This window comes from Vipera berus, assembly GCF_964194415.1.
Source record: "Vipera berus genome assembly, chromosome: 1".
Lineage (NCBI taxonomy): Eukaryota > Metazoa > Chordata > Lepidosauria > Squamata > Viperidae > Vipera > Vipera berus.
Window position 1 is genome coordinate 295,968,455 of NC_138202.1, and position 26,668 is coordinate 295,995,122.

The 26,668-nt window shown below is 38.3% G+C and overlaps 2 protein-coding genes across 11 annotated transcripts in view; one reads left to right on the forward strand and one right to left on the reverse strand.

The window, feature by feature from the left end:
- ABCC10 (ATP binding cassette subfamily C member 10) overlaps nt 1-8,662 on the forward strand; it is a 31,261-nt gene extending 22,599 nt beyond the window's left edge. For 3 of the 4 annotated variants that reach the window (XM_081335808.1, XM_081335809.1, XM_081335810.1), the window contains exons 14-22: nt 52-235; nt 1,297-1,640; nt 1,766-1,935; nt 3,198-3,358; nt 4,034-4,287; nt 4,540-4,685; nt 5,868-5,965; nt 6,592-6,704; nt 8,464-8,662. In XM_081335808.1, the coding sequence (XP_081191934.1) occupies nt 52-235; nt 1,297-1,640; nt 1,766-1,935; nt 3,198-3,358; nt 4,034-4,287; nt 4,540-4,685; nt 5,868-5,965; nt 6,592-6,704; nt 8,464-8,599 (1,606 nt within the window). In that variant the 3' untranslated portion in view covers nt 8,600-8,662. Of the gene's footprint in view, nt 1-51; nt 236-1,296; nt 1,641-1,765; nt 1,936-3,197; nt 3,359-4,033; nt 4,288-4,539; nt 4,782-5,867; nt 5,966-6,591; nt 6,705-8,463 lie in introns of those variants that run through there. The other variant, XR_014027477.1, reaches the window with a different exon arrangement.
- The window catches only part of LOC308672725 (zinc finger protein 318-like), a 60,954-nt gene that overhangs the window by 14,015 nt on the left and 20,271 nt on the right, over nt 1-26,668 (reverse strand). For 2 of the 7 annotated variants that reach the window (XR_014027481.1, XR_014027482.1), the window contains exons 6-9: nt 22,165-22,264; nt 21,225-21,496; nt 18,564-18,668; nt 107-252 (exon numbers count right to left, since the gene is read on the reverse strand). Coding sequence is in view for 2 of the 7 variants with exons in the window: in XM_081335843.1 (XP_081191969.1) it covers nt 18,663-18,668; nt 21,225-21,496; nt 22,165-22,264 (378 nt within the window). In the remaining 5 variants the exon portion in view is untranslated. The other 5 variants (XM_081335843.1, XM_081335842.1, XR_014027483.1 and 2 more) reach the window with 4 other exon arrangements.

The window sequence follows — 26,668 nt, forward strand, 5'->3', positions numbered from 1 at the left end:
GACCTGGAGGAGGACTCCACTTTCCAAAACTGATTTTACCTGTCTCTTCAGTTCCCCAGTCTTAAGCTCCATCTCTTCAAACGGCACTTTGAACGTGAACTTTTACCTGACTGTGTACGGTTGCATTGCTGGGGTGAATTCAGTCTTCACCATCCTGCGGGCCTTTCTCTTTGCCTGTGGCACCATCCATGCCGCAACTGTCATTCACAACCGACTGCTTAGACGGGTGATGAAGGTAATGTCCCGGGAGCCCTGTTTGGGAAAAGGAGGAACGAGGGTGGAGGATAAAAATTGAGACTTAGAAAAATGGATTTTTTTCAAATATTTAGATTTTTGAAAATTAATTGTCCTGTTATTTTACATATGGTAGGAAAACATTAAATAATAGGATCATTGTATTATAATTATTAGCTCTACAGTTCCGAGAAAAAGTATTTGCCCTTTTGGGAATTTTCTAAATGTTTGCTTATCTCAGAATCTTGTCAGAGCTCCCTGCAGCTCCTTGTGCAATATAAGAAATAAATAATTGAAATAATTGATTTTGGTAGTCAGCAAGACTTTTAGAAATGGACCTTAACTTTAGATATCTTGTTTTTAGATGAGTTTAATCACGATTCCCCCTTTGAATCGCAGTCTGCTTTCACATGATTCCTCAGACTAATTATTTGACCATTGGACAGCAAACGTTGTTTAATAAATAATAGTCCTGTGATGGCGAACCTTTTAGAGACCGAGTACCCAAACTGCAACCCAAAACCCACTTATGTATTGCCAGGTGTTGGGTGGGTGTGGCCCATTGGCTGGGTGTGGCTCATTGGCTGGGCGTGGCCCATTGGCTGGGCGTGGCTGTGGTGGTAACGGCAGACTGGGTGAGACTAAAAAGTTCAATCAAATCAATTCCAACTTTGTGAGATCTTTTTTTTCCCCACGAGAAGTTGAAATTGATTGATTGATTGAACCTTTTTTTTTGGCACATGGCGGTGGAGGTCTAAAGCAAAAAGGTTTTATAACACCCAACTGAAGGCCTAGGACTGGGGCGACAGCGCACGTGCCCACAGAGAGGGCTCTGTGTGCCACCTGTGGCATGCGTGCCATAGGCTCGCCACCACAGTTATAGTCCTATTTCATGGGAATGTCGTTGCTCCTTTTTAAAAAAAATATATAACATGAATGTCCTGTATGGGATTGCAGAGAGACTAGAAAGAATAGAATTGTAATACATTAGGATACTTCTAATACATTCTAATACTCCAAAAGCCCTTAGCCTTCTTACTGTATTTTCTTTTCTATTGTCAGGCTACCATGACCTTCTTTGATACCACGCCAACAGGCCGTATTCTTAATCGCTTCTCTTCAGATCTGTACTGTGTGGATGATAGTCTTCCTTTCATTCTCAACATCTTCCTGGCCAACATCTTTGGACTGCTGGGCATACTGGTGATGATAACCTATGGGTTGCCTTGGATTGGGCTAGTCCTACTGCCCTTGGTGGCCATCTACTACTCCATCCAGCTTTATTATCGACGTACCTCTCGTGAACTCAAGCGTCTTTACAGTCTCACCTTGTCGCCTATTTATACTCATTTTTCAGAGACCTTGACAGGCCTCAGCACTATCCGGGCAACCAGGGTGACTGGCAGGTGAGCTTTTCTCTTCAGCTGGTAGAAGTGTAAATTGAGAGCTCACTGAGAGCTGTTTTAGCAATTGGTAAGAACCACATGAGAAATTCTTCCTAATGTTAATCTTTGGGCTGAACCCAGTCTAGGTTTGAAACAGAGAATCAAGAACGACTGGAATTGAACCAGCGCTGCCGTTTTGCCAGCAACACGGCAATGCAATGGCTAGATATTCGGCTGCAGATGATTGGCGTTGCTGTGGTTACTGCCATTGCAGGAATTGCCATCATCCAACATCAGAGGAAACTGGGTGATCCAGGTGAGCTATGGAATTATTATGGACTCTGCAGAATGCACCATCGTCTATGCCATCCTTGCCCACTGAGTCTTCTTTCTTTAGCTCAGAATATTGTTCCTTTCATTGGTATTAGATATGGATTCTGGATTTTTCTCCTTTCTCTGAAGAAAGAATAATAGTACCAAGAATGCTGAAAAAGAAATGAAAAGCAACTTTTGCTCGTACAATCAGCATGCACTTTATGTGTGGGCAGGCAGGTGGCTTTTCTGTTCCTTTTCACTTAAAGGAAGAGAAAAATAATACTGCAGCCAAATGAAGTCCAGGTGAGAACAGGTGAAGTGCAGTAAACTACTGGAACCTTTTTTTCAACGTGACAGGCTTCTCTTTCTAATCATCTCTATAAAGTTAGACCGATTGTCTGAAGCCCAGGATACTTTTCAGATGTGCAGCCTCCAATAAGGAAATCCCATATTACAACCGTAATGGAGCTGTAAGTCATGACAGTCATCAAGTGGGTCACCATATGACCAGACCCATTTTTATGACCTTAAGGTAAAGGTTCCCCCGCACATGCGTGCTAGTCGTTTCCGACTCTAGAGGCCGGTGCTCATCTCCGTTTCAAAGCCGAAGAGCCAGCGCTTGTCCGAGGACGTCTACATGGTCATGTGGCCGGCATGACTAGACGCCAAAGGCGCATGGAACGCTGTTACCTTCCCACCGGAGTGGTCCCTATTTTTCTACTTGCATTTTTACGTGCTTTCGAACTGCTAGGTTGGCAGAAGGTGGGACGAGTAACAGGCGCTCACTCTGTTATGCGGCACTCGGGATTCGACCCGCCAAACTGCCGACCTTCTGATTGACAAGCTCAGCGTCCTAACCCACTGAGCCACTGCGTCCCTTACAAACAGAATAATGATCAGCGCTTTTGATTTAGAATATTAGGAACCCTGTCTGGAAATACTCCTCTCTGAAGATACTTTAAAAGGCATTTAAGGTAGATGAATCAGGATGCTTTTTAAAGCAGTGAGCATGTATCCAAAAGGAAAGATCAGATTCTGGATCACTATTTCTAAAATAATAATAATAATAATTGTGATACTAGTGTCAGAACCACTTCAGTAGTTCAAGGAAAACTTTTCTATACACGTTGGCATCTTTCTGTCCTTCACCTCATCTTGGGAGATGAATTACTTACTACCTCTCACCACAACTAGTTCTCTGGTTCTTTATCTGAGATGGTAGCTTTCTATTTTGTTTTATTTTGCCCTTTTTTGCCTCTCCAGGTCTTGTGGGTTTGGCTCTTTCCTATGCTCTGTCTGTTATAAACTTGCTGTCAGGACTCATCACCAGCTTCACTCAGACAGAGACCATGATGGTGAGCGTGGAACGGACTGAAGAATATGCAACAGAAATTCCCATAGAATCTCAGGAGGAACTGCTTCCGGTAAGGTTGCTTTGTTTTGCAGCTCTAAGAGTGATTTGTGTAGAATATTTGATTTCATATAATTCAAATCTAGTGATTGCTTTGGTCTGTCTTTGCTTTTATGGTGTCCTTGAAAAAGCAGCTGGTATTCTTGAAGGACCATAAAGACAAGGTGAAGGTGAACTCAAATCTCCAGTGTCTTTTCCATTCTTCCAAAGTCACTTTGTTTTAATAAGCATAATTTAGAGTCAGAGGAGGGGCAAGGGAGGGTTAAAACAGCCACACTGAAGAGAGAAGGATTTCAATTAATCTCTTCATACAGATTTCCTAGGTTCTGCCGAGTATCTTGCATGAAGGATGAGTCTTGGCAAATTGCTGAACAGCCCAGAAAAGTTCCATTCTAGGAATGAAGCCAATGCCATCATCTTGAAGACTGCAACAAGAGCAGAAGCTCAGTAGAAAAGTAGTTGGTGCCAAGAGGGCTGGGGAGCCCAGTCATCTCCCATCAGATTATCACATCTAGAGTGGGAAGAGCTCAAAATAACATTTGCAGTAATTCATTACTACATGGTATTCCATGATTTGATTTGCTGCATTTCTGCATAATATAATTACATATTAAGTAATTGATCAGAAAAAAATGCACCATGGTAGCTTCCTCTGCTCATTTCTAACATTGTTTTTTCTTCCTTCAAGGTTGCCCCAAACTGGCCAGTTAAAGGGCAAATTGAATTCCAACAAGTAATATTAGCCTATCGGCCAGAATTACCCAATGCCCTGGATGGTGTTACCTTCACTATCTATCCTGGGGAAAAAATAGGGATAGTTGGACGTACGGGCTCTGGAAAATCCACTCTCTTCCTGGCCCTTTTCCGCATGGTGGAGCTGAGAGGTGGACACATCCTCCTAGACAGTATTGACCACTGCTCTGTAAGCTTGAAGGAGCTAAGGTGAGTCATTTTCAACAACAGTGGCTCAAGGTCCTTCAGCTGTTGGTATCGTGATTCTCAAGCTTAATCATGCGTAAACTTTGCTGTGACAGATTAAACCACTTAAATCTGCCTCAGTGTGTGAACGGTGATGCCAGTGTTCCTCGAACTCTTTTGCATCCATTTGAGAAGTCAATTTAAATGAGATAGCAAAAGCATTATTTAATGTATCAGTTGTGTGCTTGCTATTATTTCCTGCTGTCTTCTTTTTAGATCTAGATTGGCCATAATTCCCCAGGACCCTTTTTTGTTCAGTGGGACACTCCGTGAGAATCTAGATCCACAGCAGCATCACACAGATGATGACTTGCACCAAGTTTTGGAGCAATGCCACTTGCACACATTACTTGCAGAGATGGGTGAGTCGTGCTTGGGAGAGAATGCCCTGGAGCAAAGGGCATCAAAAGCGTAATAAACCATCCTTCATAATTTGAGGTGTTGGAAAACTGATCAGAGTAAGTAAAAAAGAAAATACTAATATCCACAGGGTTGGAGATTCTCAGGCTGCCATAGAATGATACATTTGGGGCTTAAGAAGGTTAATTTTCTTCAGAAAAATGTATCAAGATGGTGTTGGATGGAGCCAAAATCAAAAAGGTCCGAGGCCAGATCTTCCTACTTCTTCACCCTTCCCTCTTTTCCTCTTGCTCCCTCACTTTCCATAGTAGGCAAGCAGAGGGACAGGTTGTTCTTCACAAACTTGTTATCGTGTCACAAATGGGGACTATTTTCTTTTGCCCCTCATGTCCAGAAATCTGATCATTCGGGAAGAGCTACTTGTTCAACTATCTCCACTTTTGTTTTATCATTTTTTTTCTCTCCGGATCTCTCTCACCTTTGCATAAAAGACTTGGTACTATAGTCTGCTGGTAAAAGATTTAACAAAAGATGCCAAGAATCTTGACAGGAGACTCCTACTTTGGGGGTGGTGGTGGTGGTGGGTATTTTTGAAATGTTTAAAAAGCAATAGATAAAAACCCAACATGACTGCAATACGATATGGCTGACTGCAAAATGTTTGGATGCTTTCTGTGTGTACCTTATACTCTTTAGTATTTTTTCCCTTTGTATATATGATTTATTTGCATTTGTGTATGTGTGTTCTCTGTAAGCTTGTGTTTGCTTAGTGAAAATGCATGCACACTCTCTGGTTACTGTATTTTTTCCTATTTTTAGGTATTTTCTCTGTACTGTAGGGCATGGCTTTCCTTTCTCCCTATTTCGTACCTGAAGGGGAGAACAATTTTCCTTATCAACTGGGGGAGAATCAAACTCCCCTCCCCCATGAAATAATTGAGCTTCATTTACGTTAGAGAGCTATGGGGGGGGGGGTAACCAGATAGGTAGATAGAAGAGTGGCCTGCATCACAACTCCAATTCAGAAGAGATGTTCTAAAAGGGAGGTTGTAGTAAAAGAATCTTTTCACTGAGCACACATTGTCAGCACTAGTTGCTGCAAATCAAGTTTTCTCTCTCTCGAACGTCTGGTGCAAATGAACTAGTAGAAAAAAATTTAATCTCACATTTGTTTCTTCATGCAGGTGGGCTGAATTGTGAGCTGAGCGAGAGAGGAAAAAGTCTCTCAGTAGGACAGAGACAGCTTGTTTGTTTAGCAAGGGCCCTCTTGACTAAGGCCAAGGTGAGTCGTGGTTGGGTTTTATTCTTTCTCTTTTTTTTATACATCCTGCCATACTTGGAAGATGTCAGAACCATTATCTAGGAGCTGGAAAAGCTAAAGCAAGTTTGGAGCATCTGTCCTACAGAGGAGAAAGGCTAAGTTGTTCTGGGCTTTTAATTAGGAAAAAACATAATTAAGGGCATTATGTAGGCTTACAAAACTATATATATATATACGAATATATATATATATATATATATATATGGAGAACTGGGTAGAAAAGAAGGTATTGTTTTCTTGTAACTCAAGATTAGCTACCTACAAGATTCAAGATACAGAACATAACTTTCTTTACTCTGTAATTAATGTAATTTGTTGCTACAAAATGTAAATCCTCTTCATGGGTAGCAAATCCATGATACCTAAATGGAATTTCCACAGAGAGAAGTGGCCTAGGTTGAAATCAAGAGCAAAACCAAGAGGACTATTAGTCTTCATGGTTTGAGATTTTCCAGAAGCACCTTACTGTCCACATTTGGACTTTGTGGATCTTTGCTTTGTATGCCAAAAGGTTTTTATTCCCCAGAAATGGCATAACTGTTTTTTCTTGTTTTGGAAGGATGCTTTCTACTTTGTCTCAATAATAGATTCTGTGCATTGATGAAGCCACAGCAAGTATTGATCAGAAAACAGACAGACTCATCCAGCAGACCATTCACCAGCGATTTGCAGATAAAACTGTTTTAACTATTGCCCACAGGTAATGTTGTGTTTCTTGTTTAGCCTCTGCTCTTCAGTTTCTATGACTGAAAAAAAAATCTAACTTCTTATATATTGCTGCTAGCGACTGACCAAAAATCATGGGTTATGCCGAGTATCTTGAAAGATGTTTCTACACAAATATTTCAACTATTCACCATGACATTGACACACCCAGGCCAACTGCTTGATGCTGCTTTCCCTCAACATTCAAGTTTTTCCTTGCCAGCATTTCTTTTGAGTGCTTCTACCCGATCCTAATATCTCTTGATTGGGGAAAGTGATTTCCAAATCAAGCTGCACTAAAGCTTGTCTTAGGATGGATTTGGGCAGCCACAGATACTAAGAGGAAATTTAGTTTTCTGTTTTTAAAGCTGTTTGAAATTGGCACATGTGAACATTTTCACATTTTTCAAACATTTTAAACTGGGTCTTCACATATCTGCATCTGCAGATAAGACTCAAAGCAATACACACAGCAATAGTTTATAACCATCAGTTACAGCGCTATTATGTTTTCTTAAAACACGAGTAATCTCCCTAAAGGGACGCTGAGCTTGTCAATCAGAAGGTCGGCAGTTTGGCGGGTTGAATCCCGAGTGCCGCGTAGCAGAGTGAGCGCCTGTTACTCGTCCCAGCTTCTGCCAACCTAGCAGTTCGAAAGCACGTAAAAATGCAAGTAGAAAAATAGGGACCACTCCGGTGGGAAGGTAACAGCGTTCCGTGTGCCTTTGGCGTCTAGTCATGCTGGCCACATGACCACGGAGACGTCCTCGGACAAGCGCTGGCTCTTCGGCTTTGAAACGGAGATGAGCACCGGCCCCTAGAGTCGGAAACGACTAGCACGCATGTGTGGGGGAACCTTTACCTTTACCTTTAATCTCCCTAAAACCACCTCATTTTTTCCCCTCACATTCTATTGAATAAGTGCTCACATTTGAAAAACACGAACAGTGCGATTTACAGCATATGCCCAATGAGCAGCAGTTGTGTTTTAAATAAATACTACCTCCTGCTTCATACCTGAAAACGGTACTAGTGCAGATCATGCTCCAGAGTACATGTGTGAAAAAGATTTCACACTGAGGATCATTTTACTGCCAATGATGATGATGATGTTTTCCATTCAGTCAAATCCGACTCTTGGCGATTCTATGGGCCAGGTCTCTCCAATCTTGTACTATTTTGAGTTTTTTTTCTAAGCTCTGGCTGATGTCAGCTTTGATGGTGTCCAGTCACCACGTTCTTTGACGGCTGGGTTTTTCCTTTTGCCACCAACTCTTCCAAACAGAATTGCTTTCTCCAATGAATTCCCCATGACATAGCCAAAGTTAAGTGAGACGCAGTTTCATGATTTCGCCTTCTAGTGACATGCCTGGAGTCACGCGCTCCAGTTACTGCCAATAATGTAATGCTTTTATGCAGATTTGGTGGCTACATGGGAATAGAACTGGCCTGTAGAAGCCATTGGTTTAATATAGGAGGGCTCTTCTTTGTCTTTAAAATCTTTTCAATAATGTCATCTTTAACAAATAAAAACATAGGCAAAAACTGTATTTCACATGAACAGCAAAAAAACAACAACAACCCACTGGTTAAGCCTATTTCCAGAATATATCATTTGAGCCTTATAATGACCTTATTTTTTAAAAAAATGTGGTCACGTCATCCAGTGTCTGGAAAATCTATTAAGTGAGCACCAAATGCATATCTAAGGTATTCTTACGCTATGCCTATGCTATTGTGTTTATTTCCACTAGGTTGAACACTATCTTGGACTCAGATCGAGTGTTGGTGATGCATGCTGGGCGGGTGGCAGAGCTCGATTCGCCTGCTGTACTCAGTCAGAAACAGGACTCTTTGTTCCAGCACCTTCTACAGTGTGGATACCAATAACCTTCCTGTGGACATTCTCAGACTTGAATTGATTGTATCTCATGAATGCAAGCTATCTCATCTGCAATATGGGCCTCATCCAATCTCACTTCCTTTTTGCTCATTTCATTTCCACTCAGTTGTCATGACAGTAAGTCCCACTCAGCAAGATTTTTCTTTGAAAGTTGGGTATTGTCCATCTATCCTAATGCAATCAGCAAAAATGATTCTAAGCAATTTAAGTTTTCTTATCCCAGGTACTGTATGCTGCTTCATACTCAAATTAGGTCAGATGCACAACTTTTACAACTTTTCTTCTGCTATCCTGCATTTCACCTCTGGGAATACACACACACACACATATAAATACATATACATACACACACACACATACATACAGATAACCTTTTCTTATAATTAAAAAAATAAACAATTCTCATTTTTTTACTAGTAAAGCTTGCTTTTATTTTTAAATTTCACTAATAGCACATAACGTGTTTGTACTGACAAGATTCTCAAGACATTCACATAATAGATATGCTGTGATTCAATCTCTAGAAGACCGACTGTCTTTTCTAGGAATCCAGTGGGGTCATCCAGAAGATAATATTGGGGTGTGCACTGTTAATCCTATATATTTGTCTTTTAGGAAAAAGGGACTTTGGTCTCTGGAAATACACATTAAGATGCAGATAAGAAAGAGTAATTAGAATCAAGCATGCCACTGTTACAGTCTGATAAAAACAGAAGAAAATTATAGGTAACCTAAACTACAAAATTAAAGCTAACTTCCTGTGTACTACATTTAGTTATTGCTGGAGAAAGATTAAACTAATCTGGATGATCAAAGATGGTCATTCTTGCACAAAACAGAAATGGCATTCATGCTTGACTCATGACAGAAACTTACAAGCAATCTGATGGTCCATATATCATTTTAAGTAAAGTGGTTTGATAGCTTTTATGATTGTGGTCTGAACAAAATTTTTCATGATTGGCTTCTTTAACCTGTAGATTGACCAATTTAAAAATTATCTGTTGTGAGTTTGTTGGCAGAATAACAAAAATTTAAGGTCAGGTACAGCACCTAGTAACTGCAGGTAGTCTTCATTTGCCAAGTATAGTTGGGACTAACTCCGTCGCTAAGCATCGTGATCATGAAGTGAAATGTTATGTGGCTGTCCTGGACTTATATCAGTTCCAGTGCAATCATTAAGTGAATTGCTGCAGATTGATGAAATGTCATATGATTGCAACTTGTGACTTCTTGCCTACTTCCCCATTGACTTTGCTTGTTGGAAGCCAGCCATGCATTCACAAATGGTGATCACTTGACCATGAGATGTTGTGACCATTGTAAATGCATGCCAGTTATGAAGGGTCTGAGTATTGGTCACATGACAATAGCGATGCAGCAATGGCCACAGATTCAAGGACTGATTGTAAACTTATTTTTTTCAGCACGGTCGTTATATCAAATAGTGGCTAAGGGAGGCAGTCAGTAAACGAGAATTATTCTATAGGTGCAATATATGCTTTCTATCATAATGTGCTTTAAGTACATTTTTGCTTTCAAATCCAAAGTGCCATATAGCCCTAACGTACACTATTTCTGCAATAAATTGCTTATGTTCTAGGGGGTTCGTATCATGTCAAGCTCAAGAGACATTTGTTTATACTGCAGTTAAATCACTAGTTCACAACTTCTGTAGAAGATACATTCCTGTTTTTGTCAACATTGTTATAAATACAATTTTTTATTTATAAGTAAAATAAGGAGAAATATTTAAATACAGCTGAGGTTGCTGTGAGTCACCAAATGCTGATTTATTGCTACTGAAGGAGATTAAAATGAAACAAAACAGGCAGATGAAATATAATCTCTCATTTTGACATGTCAGTTGTAGGTTAAGAATCGATTTTACATATTCCCAGGATCATAAGAAACTGATAGATAAATCTAAGATTTTATTGTAGTTTTAATTGCCTATCTCAATCCAAAAGAATTCCTGTTTTAACCAAATTTAGTGTAAAGCTTAAAAAAATCAATATTAATGTGTAATTCACTGAACCAATTTTAGAAATATTTACACTTGCAAACTGAAGTTTGGAAATGGTTGTTTCTAGACAAATTTATGAGAGCTTTAGAGCATATAACTCATGCTCAATTCTTAACAATTCTGCAGAGATCTCTAGAGATATTAAACACTATTACATTAAGATTGGACTAATGCTCAAAGTTACTATTCTATGCATACTTGCCTCAGAAAAAGATTATAGGCACCCTAACAATCTGGCTCATGTTAACATGCAAACCCAAACATAGCTCTAATCTATTTGTTTTTTACCAGATGCAGTAATCTACAAAAATTGCTATGTAAAACTTCTTCTCAGGCCCAATGAAGCATTCAGTTGAAGAATGTCTGTGGAAATTCTCAATCATCCAGGTCACGGTTGTCCCAAACGTGCTTTTCAAAAGAGCAGCCGGACTTTCTTGGTTTCTTCCTTGAAGATGTTTCATTTCTCATCCAAGAAGCTTCTTCAGTTGAAGTAGCAGCTAGGGTTAAAAGTACAATTGATTTAACACAGAGGTCCCCAAATCTTTGGATACCATGGACTGGTTCCATGGAGAAAGGTTTTTCCATGGACCGGAGAGTGCATGGTTTTGTGTGATGCCTGCATCCCACGGACGGGGCTTTGCTTGTTTGTGTGGACCGGTTACTGGCATGGCACAGACCAGTACTGGTCCACGGACCGGGAGTTGGGGACCCCTGATCTAATAGAAGTAAAAAAAAAAAAGAATTTGAACTGCTGCCTTTCATAAGAGAATTGGTAATGCTACAAAATATATTACAGGAACCTATTTGGTAATATCTATATTAGCAAATGGGACGCAGTGGCTTAGTGGGTTAGGACGCTGAGCTTGTCGATCAGAAGGTCAGCAGTTTGGCGGGTCGAATCCCAAGTGCCGCGTAACAGAGTGAGCGCCTGTTACTCGTCCCAGCTTCTGCCAACCTAGCAGTTCGAAAGCACGTAAAAACGCAAGTAGAAAAATAGGGACCACTACGGTGGGAAGGTAACAGCGTTCCGTGCGCCTTTGGCGTCTAGTCATGCCGGCCACATGACCACAGAGACGTCCTCGGACAAGCGCTGGCTCTTCGGCTTTGAAACGGAGATGAGTACCGCCCCCTAGAGTTGGAAACGACTAGCACGCATGTGCGGGGGAACCTTTACCTTTACCTTTTATATTAGCAAACAGAATTATATTTGTTAAAATAATTTCTGCTTCTTCTCAACTGAATGTGAATTGAATCTATGTAAATTTCAGGGACATCAAGAAACCATATCCTAGCTTTGATCATTTTAGGTGTGCTCATATTCATCATCAGTAGACATTATTTCCCATCAGATCCTTTATCTTTAAAGTACAAAGGAATATAATTTGACAACTAGTTGAAGTAGTTCATTTATATATTTAAGGCTTAGATGTACAGCCATCTGAATCAGCTGACTAATTTCAAGAATCCAAAGATACATGAAATCCAAAATCTGTAAATAATTCTTTTCGTAATTCATTTTCCGGCAGCACTCGCTCCTGCAGAGGTTACTAAAGGCCATGATTCTCAAACTATGGTCCACAGAGATCCACCAGGTATTCTATAGCTTTGGCTGACCACAGCCCACTTACTACCTTAGCCTTCAGGAGCCTCCTTACTATCTCAGCCATCTTCCAATCTTCATCACCAATCAGCTGCTTGTTTGCTCATGACTTCACTCCTGCATCTCTTTCCCTGCCATTGATTTCCTTTGATGTCATATAGCTTTCCTGGATAATGTGTCATAGCCCTATCGGATTCCAGTTCACAGGAGGAGGAGTTGGAATCAGGACTGTCTGACAGGGATGGCATGTCTCCCTTGGAATGTTTGGAGAGGCCAGGGGCTGAGAACGATGCTGTCCCAGCCCCCTCAGGCATTGGGGGAAGTGGTTGACCAGAGAGCTGCCTGTCCTCACAGACATGGGGGAGGATCAGCTACAGACAGCAGATCCCCTTTGATGAGGAACAGCTGCCTCCACCACTCAATCCAAAGGCACAGAGTAGAGCAGAGGCAAGTAGAGCATGAGAGGCTGCTCAGGAGAATGTCACCCTGCCCTCCTCCCAAGGAACACCTGGCATGGGTTGACTTAAGGAGCAGCTCGGGGAATCTGTCTTTGTCAGGAACAATTGTTTGCTTTGGCTTACACTCCCTGTTTTGGAAAAACTCAGCCTTGACTCTTGTTTCTCCCTGTGCCTTGCCTTGCCTTTGGCCTCGTGGACTTGCCTTTGGCCTCATGGACTTGTCTGACCCTGTGGAACTGCCTTGCCATTTGGGCCTTGACTCTTGATCTTGCCTCGTGAGCTTGTGTCTTCTCTTTGGACTTCCTCTCTGCCTTTGCAAAATGGTTTAGGATGTTTACTGGCTTGTATTTATGGGACTGAGGATGGTGTCCTTCAGGGAAATGTTAGGTGGAGCCTTATGGGTTGTTGTAGGGCCGTTTGTTGTGGCAGTTAACTCTATTGAAGCATGTCTCTGCCTAGGCGACCTGTTTCATAACAATGCTGTATGACTTGCATTTCCGTCCAAAGATCCTTCTCTGTGGAGAATGGTGACACTTGATGATCAGATGTTGCTTGATGCTTTCAGATTGGTTTACAGCATGACTTAGTGGTGGTGTTTACTTCATGTTAAAAAAAGATCAAAGATTATTTTTAGGAATGCAGTGAGATGTCCAAATATTAGTTAAAAACATAATTTCTGTATTTGTATACTACAAAGGTTCAGTCTGGTTTCTTTCAACAAAATACACTTCCATTTATTAACTTCCATTAAAAATCCAAGAACATACATTGGATTAGTGAACAGATAGGAATTAGTTACTAATACTTTTTATCCACATGTAAATGTACATATTTTTGTCTTGATCTGCAAACTGTATTACATGACATTTCAGTGTGAAATCGCAGTGTCATTCAGTTGGCAAGAAAAAATACTACCAATTTCAAATACAGAGCTCCAACTTTGTGTTTTCACAAGATGGTAGAGGATGTGGTAGGCTTATCCAGCTATAAAACATATTTTGCTTAGTCGGAAAATTAACTTTTTTCTGTTTCCAACTGATTCAGAGTCTGAACACTTTAAACATTTTTAATAAATGAGTTACATCTGGAGTTTGAAAAAAATAATTTAATCAAGATTTTGGAGTAATTTTATTAAAAAATTTAAGAAGGAAAATAAAAGTAATGTAAATGTAAAAAAGAAGAGAAAGAAATCAAAGAGAAAGGTGAAAGTGCAAGAAAGGCGGGGAAAGGAAAAATAGAAAGGAAAAAGATACAAAGTAGCTTCTGATCTTTTTTACAGCAGTTACAGATGACATTGATGTCCATGACTTATCACATTCCTTTAACAATTTAGTTATGACAGCCTTGAAAAAAGAATGATTTACCACCAGTCCTTACACTTGCAAGCTTTGTACCACCCACACAATCATGTGACCACAATTCAGACGCTTAGCAACTGGCTCACCTTTATGACCAAGGGCAGCATCCTATGATCACATGATTGTGGTTTCCGACCTTCCCAGTTGATTTCTGCCCCCTCAGAAAGTTCCATCATCTTTATCAAATATTCCTCCAGTGTGGGTAATGCAGAATCTTTCTATTTTTGTGCGTGCAATAACCTTGCTGCAGTTATCAAGTACAAAAACAAATTTCTGAGACTTTTTTGTAATTGTTTGTCCATCAATTCCAAAAGAAGTCTTAATTTTCTAGCTTTTACATATCCACCAAGCATGATACAATTCTTCTTGTTCACATGTCCAATATTTGAATTTGAAGTGCTTTCATACATTCCAGACAATTTCTCCAGTGACATATACTTACGAAACATGATTGTATAAAAATTATCTTTAAGATTATAACATAGTGTAAATTTCAGTCCTTTCAACCACACATTTTCCCATTATTTCATCTGTTTATTGTAACCAAAATTTTAGTCCACTTTATCAAACATTTCAGAAATTGTTTTTAAATTCACATTTCAATAAACGTTTATTCATTTTAGCAATTAACATGTTCATCATTTGTGCATAATTCTATTTCAAATTCAGCCTTACGATGTTCAAAACTACAATTTCTTTTATCTAGTTTAAAACTTTCTGGTAACTGTAAATAAGAAAACCACTGTCCCTCTGCCACTATTTTTTTTATTTTACATTCTTCCTAACACAATACTAACATCTCACAATAAGTTAGCCAAATTTGTTTGCCTATTATTTCTTGTCTATAAAATGCTTGTTATAAGAGCCAGAAAGATGTTTTCAAGCACAACCTGAATTTATATCTCTTCCATGCTCAATACAGCACAAATAACATAGTTATTTTAAAAACGTAATTATCTTCAACTTCATTGTACCACAAATATCCCTGCCACCTTGATCTCATGCCATATCCTTTTAACTCAAAAGCCTTCTATTTCTCAAGAACATCTACTCTTTGATCCAAACCAAACAGCAAGAGATGTTTCTTTCAAGAGTGTGGTCTCCTCTGACTCTTTCATGTGAATCTTCCAATTCTTCTCTGAATTTTTCTATAAATTTCCACACCACCAGAACAAGAATTCAACTGAAAACTGCTTTTTAAAAGTAAAAAAAGCATACCTTCCAATTTCTTCTATCAAAATGGGATCCTGTTTTAATCTCCCAGTCAAAAAAAAAACTCCTTTCTCTTATGATAGTAATTTAAGAGCAATTATATCTATATTGCCAATACTTAATGAAAAACCTAATCATTTTTTTCTTCCTGACAAAGTGCATGAAAGCATCCCGTACAACAGGGGTGTCAAATTTGCAACATCACCTGATGTGTCGTGATGTAGCGTGACTTTTTTTCCATTGCCAGCAATGGGGTGAGTGCGGTTTCGCTATGATTCATCCGGCCTGTGGGCTGGCAGTTTGACACCCCTGCTAACATTTGTTCTTGCAAATATAGAATTTATTCTATACACTTTTATCAATTTATGCCTCTGTATACGCCTCTGCCCAATACAAAAAAATTGCCAGGACTTTAATAATCTTTTCTCTGATATCCTCACTAGAATCATATGACCTTGCTCTAAGTCAGGGGTTTCAAACTGCCAGCCTGCGGGCTGGATGCATCATCCGGAAGCCGCGCCCACCCCATTGCTGGCAATGGCAAAACCGTCCCGATAAGTTGCGCAACGTCATGTGACATTGCAAGTTTGACATGTCTACTCCAAGTCATAAAAAAATTCTTATTCTCTCAATCAAATATAGCCAGATTATCTAGTTCTCTTTCCAACGCTTTCTAACTGTGAGGAATTTCTCTCCCTCTCTCTAAAATTTCTACTTTGTCATCAATTTGTTTTATCTCTCCAGAGGCTTGTTATAGCACTTTCCATCATCTTGGCTTCTTTCATCTCCTCTTTCCTCTTTACAAGTTTTTCATCCATTTTTTCTTAAGAGCTTTCAATTTAGTATCAAATGATTGTATCTTATTTGCCCATTTGCTGACACTATTTCTGAAGCAAACCTGATGAAATTCCTTTTTCTGCAGGTTGTTCTAGTGATCTCATCTCTTCTCCTCCATTCTTGTTGCTTTTTCTTGTGGTTGTCATTATATTACAGTCCAAAAATGAAAGTGTCTCAAAACAAGGGAAAATTAAAGGCAAGCTTCCCTATTTTTTTGTCTTTCTGTGCTTTTGTCCCTAATAGCACTAATTATATTCAACATCACAGTCAACATCTCCATATTTACAGTCAGTGTCATAGTCTGGCTTATTATCTTATCTTTTGTTTTGTTTAGTCCACAAGTTGTATGCATTCTTTAATAATAAAAAAAATATTCCCACTAGTTGTTTTGGCTAATTTAATTCTAGTTTATCTAAAAGCACTTTTGCCAAAAAAATAATCTTTCAAAATAACCATTCCCTTTATCACTTTTAAAACTTCTTACATTGACTTGTTAAGCTTTCTGTCAGGTTTCTGAGTTTTTAAGAACCATTTTATTTCGTTATAATCCAGAAAAAGTAGTAACTCACTAAGTGAAATCTTATCCCATCACCTAGAAAATTTGTCTATAGCTCTAAGTTTACTGAAACAAAAAATGATTAAGACATGAGGTTCAGCAGAATGTGTGTCCATAAAGGAAATATTGATGGTTGTAAGCTTGATGGAAATCCCTCAACCCTCTGCTGCTCAGCTCATAAACCAACTAAAGAAATCCCAGTTCCTGCAGTTTACTTAAAAAGAGCAGATGTCCAAAGTGCAAATGAGTGATTTCACTGACTAGAATTCACAATCTGGCCTCCAATCTCACCACAGTGTTATAAGTTATTGCCAGGAAATCTCACTAAAATAATCAGGATTTTTATTTTTATTTTTTTGAAATGAAAGTTTGCTGCACTTATATAATTTTGCCAGCAGGGATTTTTTTTTACCCCTTGCTTGGACATTTTCAGTTTAGTTGAGATGAACAAACATGAAAAGCTATTTAATTAGAACTATATCCCCCTACTGCAGTTCCTATATTGTAAGTACTTCTCAAGTACATTCTAATCCACGGAATGCAGGAACCACATAATCTTTAAAAAAATGAAAAGAGATTAGTTCTGTTGAGTTTCTTGATTCTTCAATGCAGATCATAGTGCTCACTTGTTCCCATCTGAATCCTTAAGATATTCTTTAGTTTTATTTTAATGTTTTCTTCTCCCATATCATTATTTTTTTATTTCTCATTTTAAATTGTTTCTAAAGTGAATAAGGATAGCTTCACTTTTATGTCCAGTTCAGATGATGGCCTGTTTTTTCTGACAAAGAAACATTCCACTACTATACTTTGCCAAGTCAGTATCGGAATGGTCAATAACAGACGGTACATAGGAATGTAAAAGTACATTATATTAGTCAAAAGAAACTGATACGTTTGAGGCATTTGCTAACAAGCAGTAATTATTTTCAATATGTGTTCACCATACTTAATAGTAGATCTTAACCCACCTTATCACTCCTCTGTTCAGATTATGTATGTGGCTATTTTCCTATCTTCCTTTTAAAAATCCTTTTTATTTCTTAAAATGTTCACTGTAGTCTTTACATTACATTCAAGGAAAACATAAGCTCTGTGACGTTTTGTTTTCCAAATGCCCAAATACCCAAACGTCTACAGGAAGATTAAATATTTAGTTGAACTTAAAATTGTGAGGTACATTTCAGCAAAGCCATAACTAATAAAATGCTAAAAAACAGAGAAGATCTGTTTCATTTACTAAACTTTTCTGAAGGCATCCAGTGGTGGAGACCTATGTTTGTAAATGTCAGGAGGAAAAAAACTTTTTTCTGACCAGAAAGAAATAAATATGGCACCATGACTTCGTTCTTAGGCTATCAAGCCATATAATGTACTCACAGAAGCATGTGACATCAGAATATTCTTTTAAAATATTCTTTAAAAATCCATTCTTTTAAAGTGAAATAACATAGATAATAGGAAGCATCATAGGGTGACATTATCTAGGGGAAAAAATCTGAGTAATGCTGTTACTTTCTCATAACAAACACATTAAGTGTACTGTTATCATTTTGTATGCACATAAACCCTCTCCTGAAGTTTTGAGGGCTGTGGCAACCCATTAACAAAAATTAATCAAGTGTCCTCAAAACTGCAACCTGAAAATTAGATTGCAATAACCTTTCAATTATCTCCAATTTAAGGAAACTTTCAGCTATTCAGAAAACATAGAACTTTATTACCTCCTTTGAGGAGATGCCATAAGATATATTATACTGATATTTAATGAGCCAAGAGACAAAATTTCTTAACTTTTTTTTACTTTTCTTGAAACAAAACAAATCTGAATAAAATATAGTGCTTGAAATCATGACAGAATAAAAAAATTCTCAAGAATTGTAGTCTTCATCTCAAAATCTTACCACAGCTTCTAAAAGCTAGAGTCAGGTCAGGTATGGAACAGTCTTTAGGTTTTTCCTTCTGCTGTATTCTGTCCTTACTCCAGGTAAACAATCACTTCCTTATGACTAAACAAAAAGATATTTATGTAAGAGAAAATCCTCTATAAAATTTTATTACAAAATATCTTAACAATTATGTATCACAAATTAATGACCACAAAAATAAATGTTTTTGTTTTCATCAATAATTTTCTAAAGTTTTGTTTATCCCTATTTGTTCCAACAGAATCCTTTTCAAGCATCACTGTGTCAGAATCCATTTATATCACATTCATAAATGTATGTTTAAAACATTATCTCCCCCCCCCCCCCGATTCTGCCATCTCCTGAGGAAGGAGGAGCGGATGTGGATTCAGCCTGCCTTAGGTTATTTCAAAGACCAAGGGAAACCTTTTGAACTGGGGGAACAAAGGGGAGGGTTAGGGAAGAAGGCATCTGGCCTGTGTCTCCATTTGAATCTGTAAAGGAAGAAGGCAATAACCGTAAAAGATCCGAAGTTCCCTTTTTCCCACAAAGGGATGACACGAAGTAATGATGGGGGGCTGACCAAATGGGGTTGAGGGAAGGGGGGTTGAACTGCGAACTCTTTATAAAGTTTCAATCTGTAAAACAATACCAGGTCCTGTCTTGTATTTCCACAACCAAACATGTCCTAGTAAAAATTCCTTTTGGACTAGAACTGACTCCAAGAGTTTTTGTTTTCCTAAGACGTGGATTGGGGTGGGTCCTGACACACTGTTTGTTTTCTTCTAGAGCAGGGGTGTTAAACTGCTGGCCCGCGGGCCGGATGCGCCATGGTGAAACTGTGCCCACCCCATTGCCGGCAATGGAAAAAAAGTCACGATACATCACGCCACGTCACGTGACGTTGCGAGTTTGACACTCGTGTTCTAGAGAAAGGACATTATTAAAAAGTTTCATCTTATCTAAAGAACTGTTCTTTCTTTCGATATCAGTGAAGTTCTGATCAAAACTGACGACACCACTTTTAACAAAGCTAGGAGAAAAGAGAAATAGGCTAGCACTGCTATCTAATAATTCTATTTGGTGCTTATCTCTTGAGTGATTACCTATGGGACAAGGGTGTCAAACCCAATTGCATTGTAGGCCATATTGTGACATATAGGGATTTGCTTTGCCCTTAGGGGGCCGTGTGGGCGTGGACAGACGGGGCCAGATCTGGCCCGCAGGCTGCATGGTTCATCTGCTTGCTATGGGATTTTATATATATAATAAAATTAGGACAAGGAAAACCAAAACCTATATATATAATTGCTCTCTGGATAATTGTATTTTCGATTAATAAGCTCAGATATGAACAAGTCTTTGGTATGCACATGTTCTTCATGTAAGCAAACTCATAACACAAAATGTGTGCCTTTGGCGTCTAGTCATGCCGGCCACATGACCACAGAGACGTCCTCGGACAAGCACTGGCTCTTCGGCTTTGAAATGGAGATGAGCACCGGCCCCTAGAGTTGGAAACGACTAGCACGCATGTGCGGGGGAACCTTTACCTTAGATGGACATTTAATCCAAAATGGGAAACTATGGGCAACCTCCATCATCTATTTGTATTAGAGATTTTGCCCTGTCTACCTCCTTCTTCTGTAGTTCACTGAATTCCTCCTGCCAAATGAAGCAAATTTTGGCAAGTGTGCAAGGGTTCATCATTTCCATTGTGATCTTCATTCCCAAGTAAAATTCAATTTCACCCCCTTCGAAATAAGCACAGGTATCAAATGAATCTGAAACTTACAGTTTCAGGTTTTTGTTTATTTTGAAGTTGTGAGCTAGTTTTTTTTTTAATTCCATTTATATCCCGCCCTTCTCCGAAGACTCAGGGCGGCTTACAAGCTTAGCAGTAGCCTTCGTTCTATGTATATGCCTGCTTATTAGGGCTTTCACACATTTGAGACATAAGGAAAGCTATCAAGGGAATTGCAGGCATGCTAATTTATTTGCAGAAATGTGTGAAGGGAGAATAAAATATCACAAGTGAAAGGAAATCTCTTTTTCGTATTTCAACTTACTAAGCCATTATTATTATTATTATTATTATTATTATTATTATTATTATTATTATTATTATTATTTATTAAATTTATATACCGCCTTTCTCCCAAGGGACTCAGGGCGGTGAACAGGGCACATATAAATAACAAATACAAAAATTAAAAAGAGAATTAAATAATCGCCCAATAAAACAATACAGTATAAAAACCCATTAAAAACCCTAAAATCCCCCCATCAGGCCAGGCCAGCTTGTTCGAATAAGTGGGTCTTCAGACCGCGTCGGAAGGAGCGAAGGTCCGGTGGCTGGCTCAGGAATTCTGGGAGTTGAAGTCCACAAGTCGTAAAAGAGCCAAGGTTGCCTACCCCTGCTATAGTGGATTGGCAAGAATATCCTTCCTACTATTTTCTTTTAAATTCGATAATTCTTTCCGTTTCTTCTAGTAATATTTCGGTCTCAAATCATTTGCAAATGAACATTCATGCCAAAAAAAGCAGAACAAATTCAGAGCAAATGTACAGATTTTCACTTCAAGCTTATTCATTTAGTTTATGACACCAAAGCTTTTCCTCTGAGATTGTTAACTGTATCAACATCGAGAAACATACCTTGATTGAGTCAAAAGTTTTCTCTTCACTTTGGGGATTATTTTGTAGGTTGTTTTCTGATGAATCTTCATTTTCTGAAGATAATTTCTGGGATTTTTCAGAAGCATCTGTCTCCCGGATATCAGCTACTTTATTAAGTTCGTCCTGTTTCTCCTTTATAGCTTTAATATTCATTTCCAGTTGAGCAACCTCTGTTTCAATGTTTTCTTTCAATCTGCTCAGTTCCACAAGCAAAGGGTCTTCCTTTTCTCGTTTCTTTAACAGCATCATCACTAAATTGAAGTGTGGAGCAAGTTGCAAAAGAAAATCATTTTAATACATGCATTATTAAGGTAATTAAGTTTTAATTTTCTTAGGTCCAAGATGCTGGGTACGTATTAACAGTAATGTTGTCTACAGTGATACAGGCAAATATAATCCACTCTTTAGGATACAGAAAGTCCTAAGTTTATGACTGTTGCTCAGCAACTGTTCAAAGCTACGATAGCTCCTCAGAGTTGTGGCTGTCACAGCATTCCCATGGCCACTTGACTGCAATCTGGGTGCTCAGCACCCAGCTCACAATTACAACATCACAGCAAGTCACAGTCATGTGACTGTGATTTCCCCCATTCCCTGCCAGCTTCCCGCAAGTGAAGCCAATGAGAAAATTGCAATCACATGATGACACACATAGTCCTTGTATGATGGCAGCCCAAACTACTGAAATTGCCATTGCTAAGTGATGCAGTCATGTGACTTTGCGTTCTACGACAGTCTTGTGGCAATAGAGTTCCTGGTCCTAATTGCTATTCTAATCTGAAGACTTTCTGTAGTACTATGAGATGTCTTCAGAATGATATAAATATAATTACACACTTTCCAAGGGATTATGTAATATTCAGCACCACTACTGAGTACTTCAGGACAAAAAAAAATACAAAATAAGAGGAAGTGATACCTTGCTGTTCGGAAAGCCTATCTAATTCAATCCTCTGATAAAAGAGTTTCTTCTGTTGTGATAGTTTTGCACTTGTCAACGCTTCTCTTTCGTTTATTACCTGGAAAAATTGAAAAGGAATAAGCACGTTAAAGCATGCCATTTAACTGACCAAAGTAAAAGCAACTCTATAAGGATCGTTATGGTAAATTTCCAATGCGTCCCTGAATCCACAGTATTTTTACATTATTTTATATATGCCAATTGATATTTAATGCAATTTATTCTTACGTAATTCTTATATGGTATGTTCATTTTTCCATTAAAATATCTTGTCTTCTTACTTTATTAAATTCACCTGAAAGGATTATTAACTTTGGAAATTTCCCGAAATTCTTTAATACCTAACAAGGAAGGAGGAGACAAACAAGCTAACAAAAAGGAAGTGTACGTAATTGTACTGGAGTCATTATACCGAAGCACATGTCACAAGCCTGGACTATATTCTTAATTTGCAATTTCTTTAGGACACAATTTTAGACACTCAGGACAGTGAATTTTCCTTTGGAAGCTAGAGTCTGAAATCTACCGCTAGATGACAAATCTGTGGTGTTGAATTTGTGCTGTAAATCCTTGACATCAACAAAGGGGCAGGGCAGAGGTTGTACAGAAAGATGATGAAAGGAGATAGGCATTTGAAGAATCCAACTCTTCTCAAATCAGTAAACAATGACATAAATCTTTGCCATCCTTCAAGTACTTGCAACATTTAGGCTGACTAAGGAGGAGATCTAAATTTATTATTTCACATTGTCAAAAAATATTCCAGACAGAGTACCAAATACTTCTGCTCACAAATGGGATTATCAGTACACTATAATGCAGGGGTAGACAACCACTCTTTTACGACTTGTGGACTTCAACTCCCAGAATTCTGGCTGGCTCAGGAATTCTGGGAGTTGAAGTCCACAAGTCGTAAAAGAGCCAAGGTTGCCTACCCCTGCTATAGTGGATTGGCAAGAATATCCTTCTTACTATTTTCTTTTAAATTCGATAATTCTTTCCCTGTTTCTTCTAGTAATATTTCTGTCTCAAATGTCTTCATTTGCAAATGAACATTCATGCCAAAAAAAGCAGAACAAATTCAGAGCAAATGTACAGATTTTCACTTCAAGCTTATTCATTTAGTTTATTTCACAAGATTGATAGATTTCATGTCCAGAATCCTAAAATGGAACTGAAATGAAATGAACTGAAATGGAACTAAGGCTATAATGAGATTTAAACAGACTATAAAATATCAAGTCCAAAGATCAGTAAACTCATTAAAATTATTTGAACTGGAGAACAATAGCAACATTCCAAATCTATCTATAAATTTTGCATAAGCCCCTGACTTCTGTTGCCAAAGGCTCCTGCAGAATATTATTTTATTTGGTATATATTAAAAGGCTTAATTACTTGGATGAGGAAATCAATGCAGGCAGAAATAAGTGTTAGATCAAATGGTTCAGTGAGGGGAAAATTATTTGATCTCCTGCTGATTTTGTATGTTTGCCCACTGACAAAGAAATGGATCAGTCTAGATTTCAGGTTAGACATCATGGTGTCATGGGCGCAGGAAAATGGGGCTCCATTTTCCATGTCCGATTTCGCCCTACTAGGGACCCTAAAAAGGGTCTAAAGTCGCCACAGAGAGGCGACGAAGGACGGGACCTTGTCAATCACGGAGGAGCTGTGGCCCTTCTGTTTGAGCCGAGGAAGCCCTCCAAACCGGCAGGGGAAAAACTGGTCGCATTTATGCAGCCAGTCAGAAGCTACTGACAACCAAAGATTAGTTAATTAGCAACTAATTAGCAACTTCTGAACAACGTGGATGGAACTGGATGACAACTTAATCCTCTCTTTACAATTTTAAACCTCTTCCTGGAAAAAAAGAATTCCCAAAGCAAAGAATGCCTCCAGATGATAGAGAGAAGGGGAGTTTCTGCCCTGTTCCCTCAGGAAAAGAGAAGTGGCAAATAACTTTCCTTGAGGGGGAAATAGAGAAAACTATAAGATTAATTTGGAATTAATACAGAGATATAGCTTTGACAAATTTGGGAAGTAAAAGTACTTTTAAGACTTTCTTTTTGAAAAGATATTTGGAAAGTTGGTGAAATACGTTTGGACTTAAAAGCTGGAAAATGGATATTATCAACATCTAGTGGTGAGCTTTGGCATTACAATTTATTATGCTTAAAGGAAATTTGGCATGAAGCCCGGACATAGATAAGGTTCTTTGTTGTTCCTGGAAACTTTCACTTTTGCAGACTGCAGCTGGGAAAAAGGAAAAAAAAATCCTTAGGCTGTTTATCTGTATGAAGGAGACAACAAGCCATTTTGAATTGGCCTGCCTGGATTACAAATATTGACTGACTCTTAGTTTCAAGAATTATCAAGAAATATTAAGAAACAGTGGAACAGTTGCTTCTGGGCTATTTCTCTTTGGAAGAAACATGGATAATCAACAAGAAAATGTAAATGAACTTCAGAAAGAAATCCTCTCCGCGTTGAAATCAATTCAAGAGACAATTGTTTTAAATTATGGGACGAGACTAAAATAATTTAAATAACATAAATGAACAACTTTCTAACTTAAACTTACAAGCAGAAAACATTCAGAAAATGACTACAAAAGAATGAACTAGCAATTCAGAAAACAGAAAAAAAAATAGAGGAAACTGATACAAAAACGGAGGATTTGAAAGAAGAAACCAACAGGCAGGTACAGATAAACAAAAATTTGGAAGACTCAGATATAATACCGGAAATGGAAGAGACATTTTACTTTTCAAGATTTCAAAACATACTTGAGGACAAGGAAGAAGAATTGATAGAATGGATGATAGAGCTGTTAAGAGAAATGCTGAAAACTGGGGAACAAGAAATTAAGAGAGAAACTGAAAGAGAAAGAAAATGGAGGCTGTTTAATGAATATAAATGGATTAAGCGGTTTTTTTTACAAAAATACCTTAATTAAATTGTCTTTTTTTATTCCAAACTATATATACAGAAACAGAGGAAGAAACACTTGGTGATCTAAATGCACTGACTTGGAAAGTTATTTGCCAAAGGAAGAAAGTTCAAGTAAGACTGAAGAAAATAGAGGTCCTGACTAATTAGATGAGGTATTATACTATCTAATTGATGTTTGAATATGAATAAAAGAATAGACAATTGTTAGAAATAAAAAGACCATTATAAATTAGAAGGATATGATTTGTAACTAGGATAACATAATTTTCCATAAGATAGAAATATGAAAATACTAAGGGAAGCTGTTAGTTACCCAAATGTAACTATGAGAAAAATGATAATTGATAGTTATTTTGAATATTGATGGAGAATTAAAATTGAAAAAAAAAGAAAAAACAGGATACGGATTGAATAAGGGAACTTTGATTGCAAATACATCTGAGATACGTTTTGGTTAGAGAAGATATTATAAACTGATATTATTGATATTATGTATAACACTAGAAAAATGTGATGAAGTTGCTTATATTTAATTGTATAGGTATTAATAGCAGTAAGAATTGTATTTGCCTAATGTGGAAAAATGATTGTTACTAGAAGTAGAGAGGACCAGGGAAACACTGGATAGCGCAGTATTGGATGTTTTGAGTGAAAGTTAATATATACCACTGAATGACAAATGCACCCGGACACCACACTGTTTGTTAAGTACTTATGATTGTAAAACTTGAAATTAATAAAATATTTCCAAAAAAGGATCAGTCTATAAAACACATTTCAAAAAAGGTATAAATTGATTTGTATTTTAATGAGTATTTGATCTCCTATCAGTCAGCCAGATTTCTGGCTCCCAGCTGTCTTTTATACAGATAACAAGCTGAAATTAGGAGCACTCTCTTAAAGGGAGTGCTCCTAATCTCAGCTTGTTATCTGTATAAAAGAGTCCTGTCCAAAGAAGCAATAAGATTCCAAACTCTCCACAATGGCCAAGACCAAAGAGCTGTCCAAGGATGTCAGGGACAAGATTGTAGACCTACACAAGGCTGGAATGGGCTACAAGACTATCGCCAAGCAGCTTGGTGAGAAGTGACAACAGTTGGTGCGATTATTCACAAATGGAAGAAACACAAAGTAACTGTTAATCTCCCTTAGTCTGGGGCTCCATGCAAGATCTCATCTTGTGGAATTTCAATGACCATGAGAACGGTGAGGAATCAGCCCAGAACTACACAGGAGGATCTTGTCAATGATCTCAAGGCAGTTGGGACCATAGTCACCAAGAAAACAATTGGTAACATATTATGCCATGAAGGACTGAAATCCTGCAGCACATGCAAGGCCCTCCTCCTCAAGAAAGCACATGTAAGGCCCATCTGAAGTTTGCCAATGAACATCTGAATGATTCAGAGGAGAACTGGGTGAAAGGGTTATGGTCAGATGGGACCAAAATCGAGCTCTTGGGCATCAACTCAACTTGCAGTGTTAGGAGGAGGAGGATTGCTGCCTG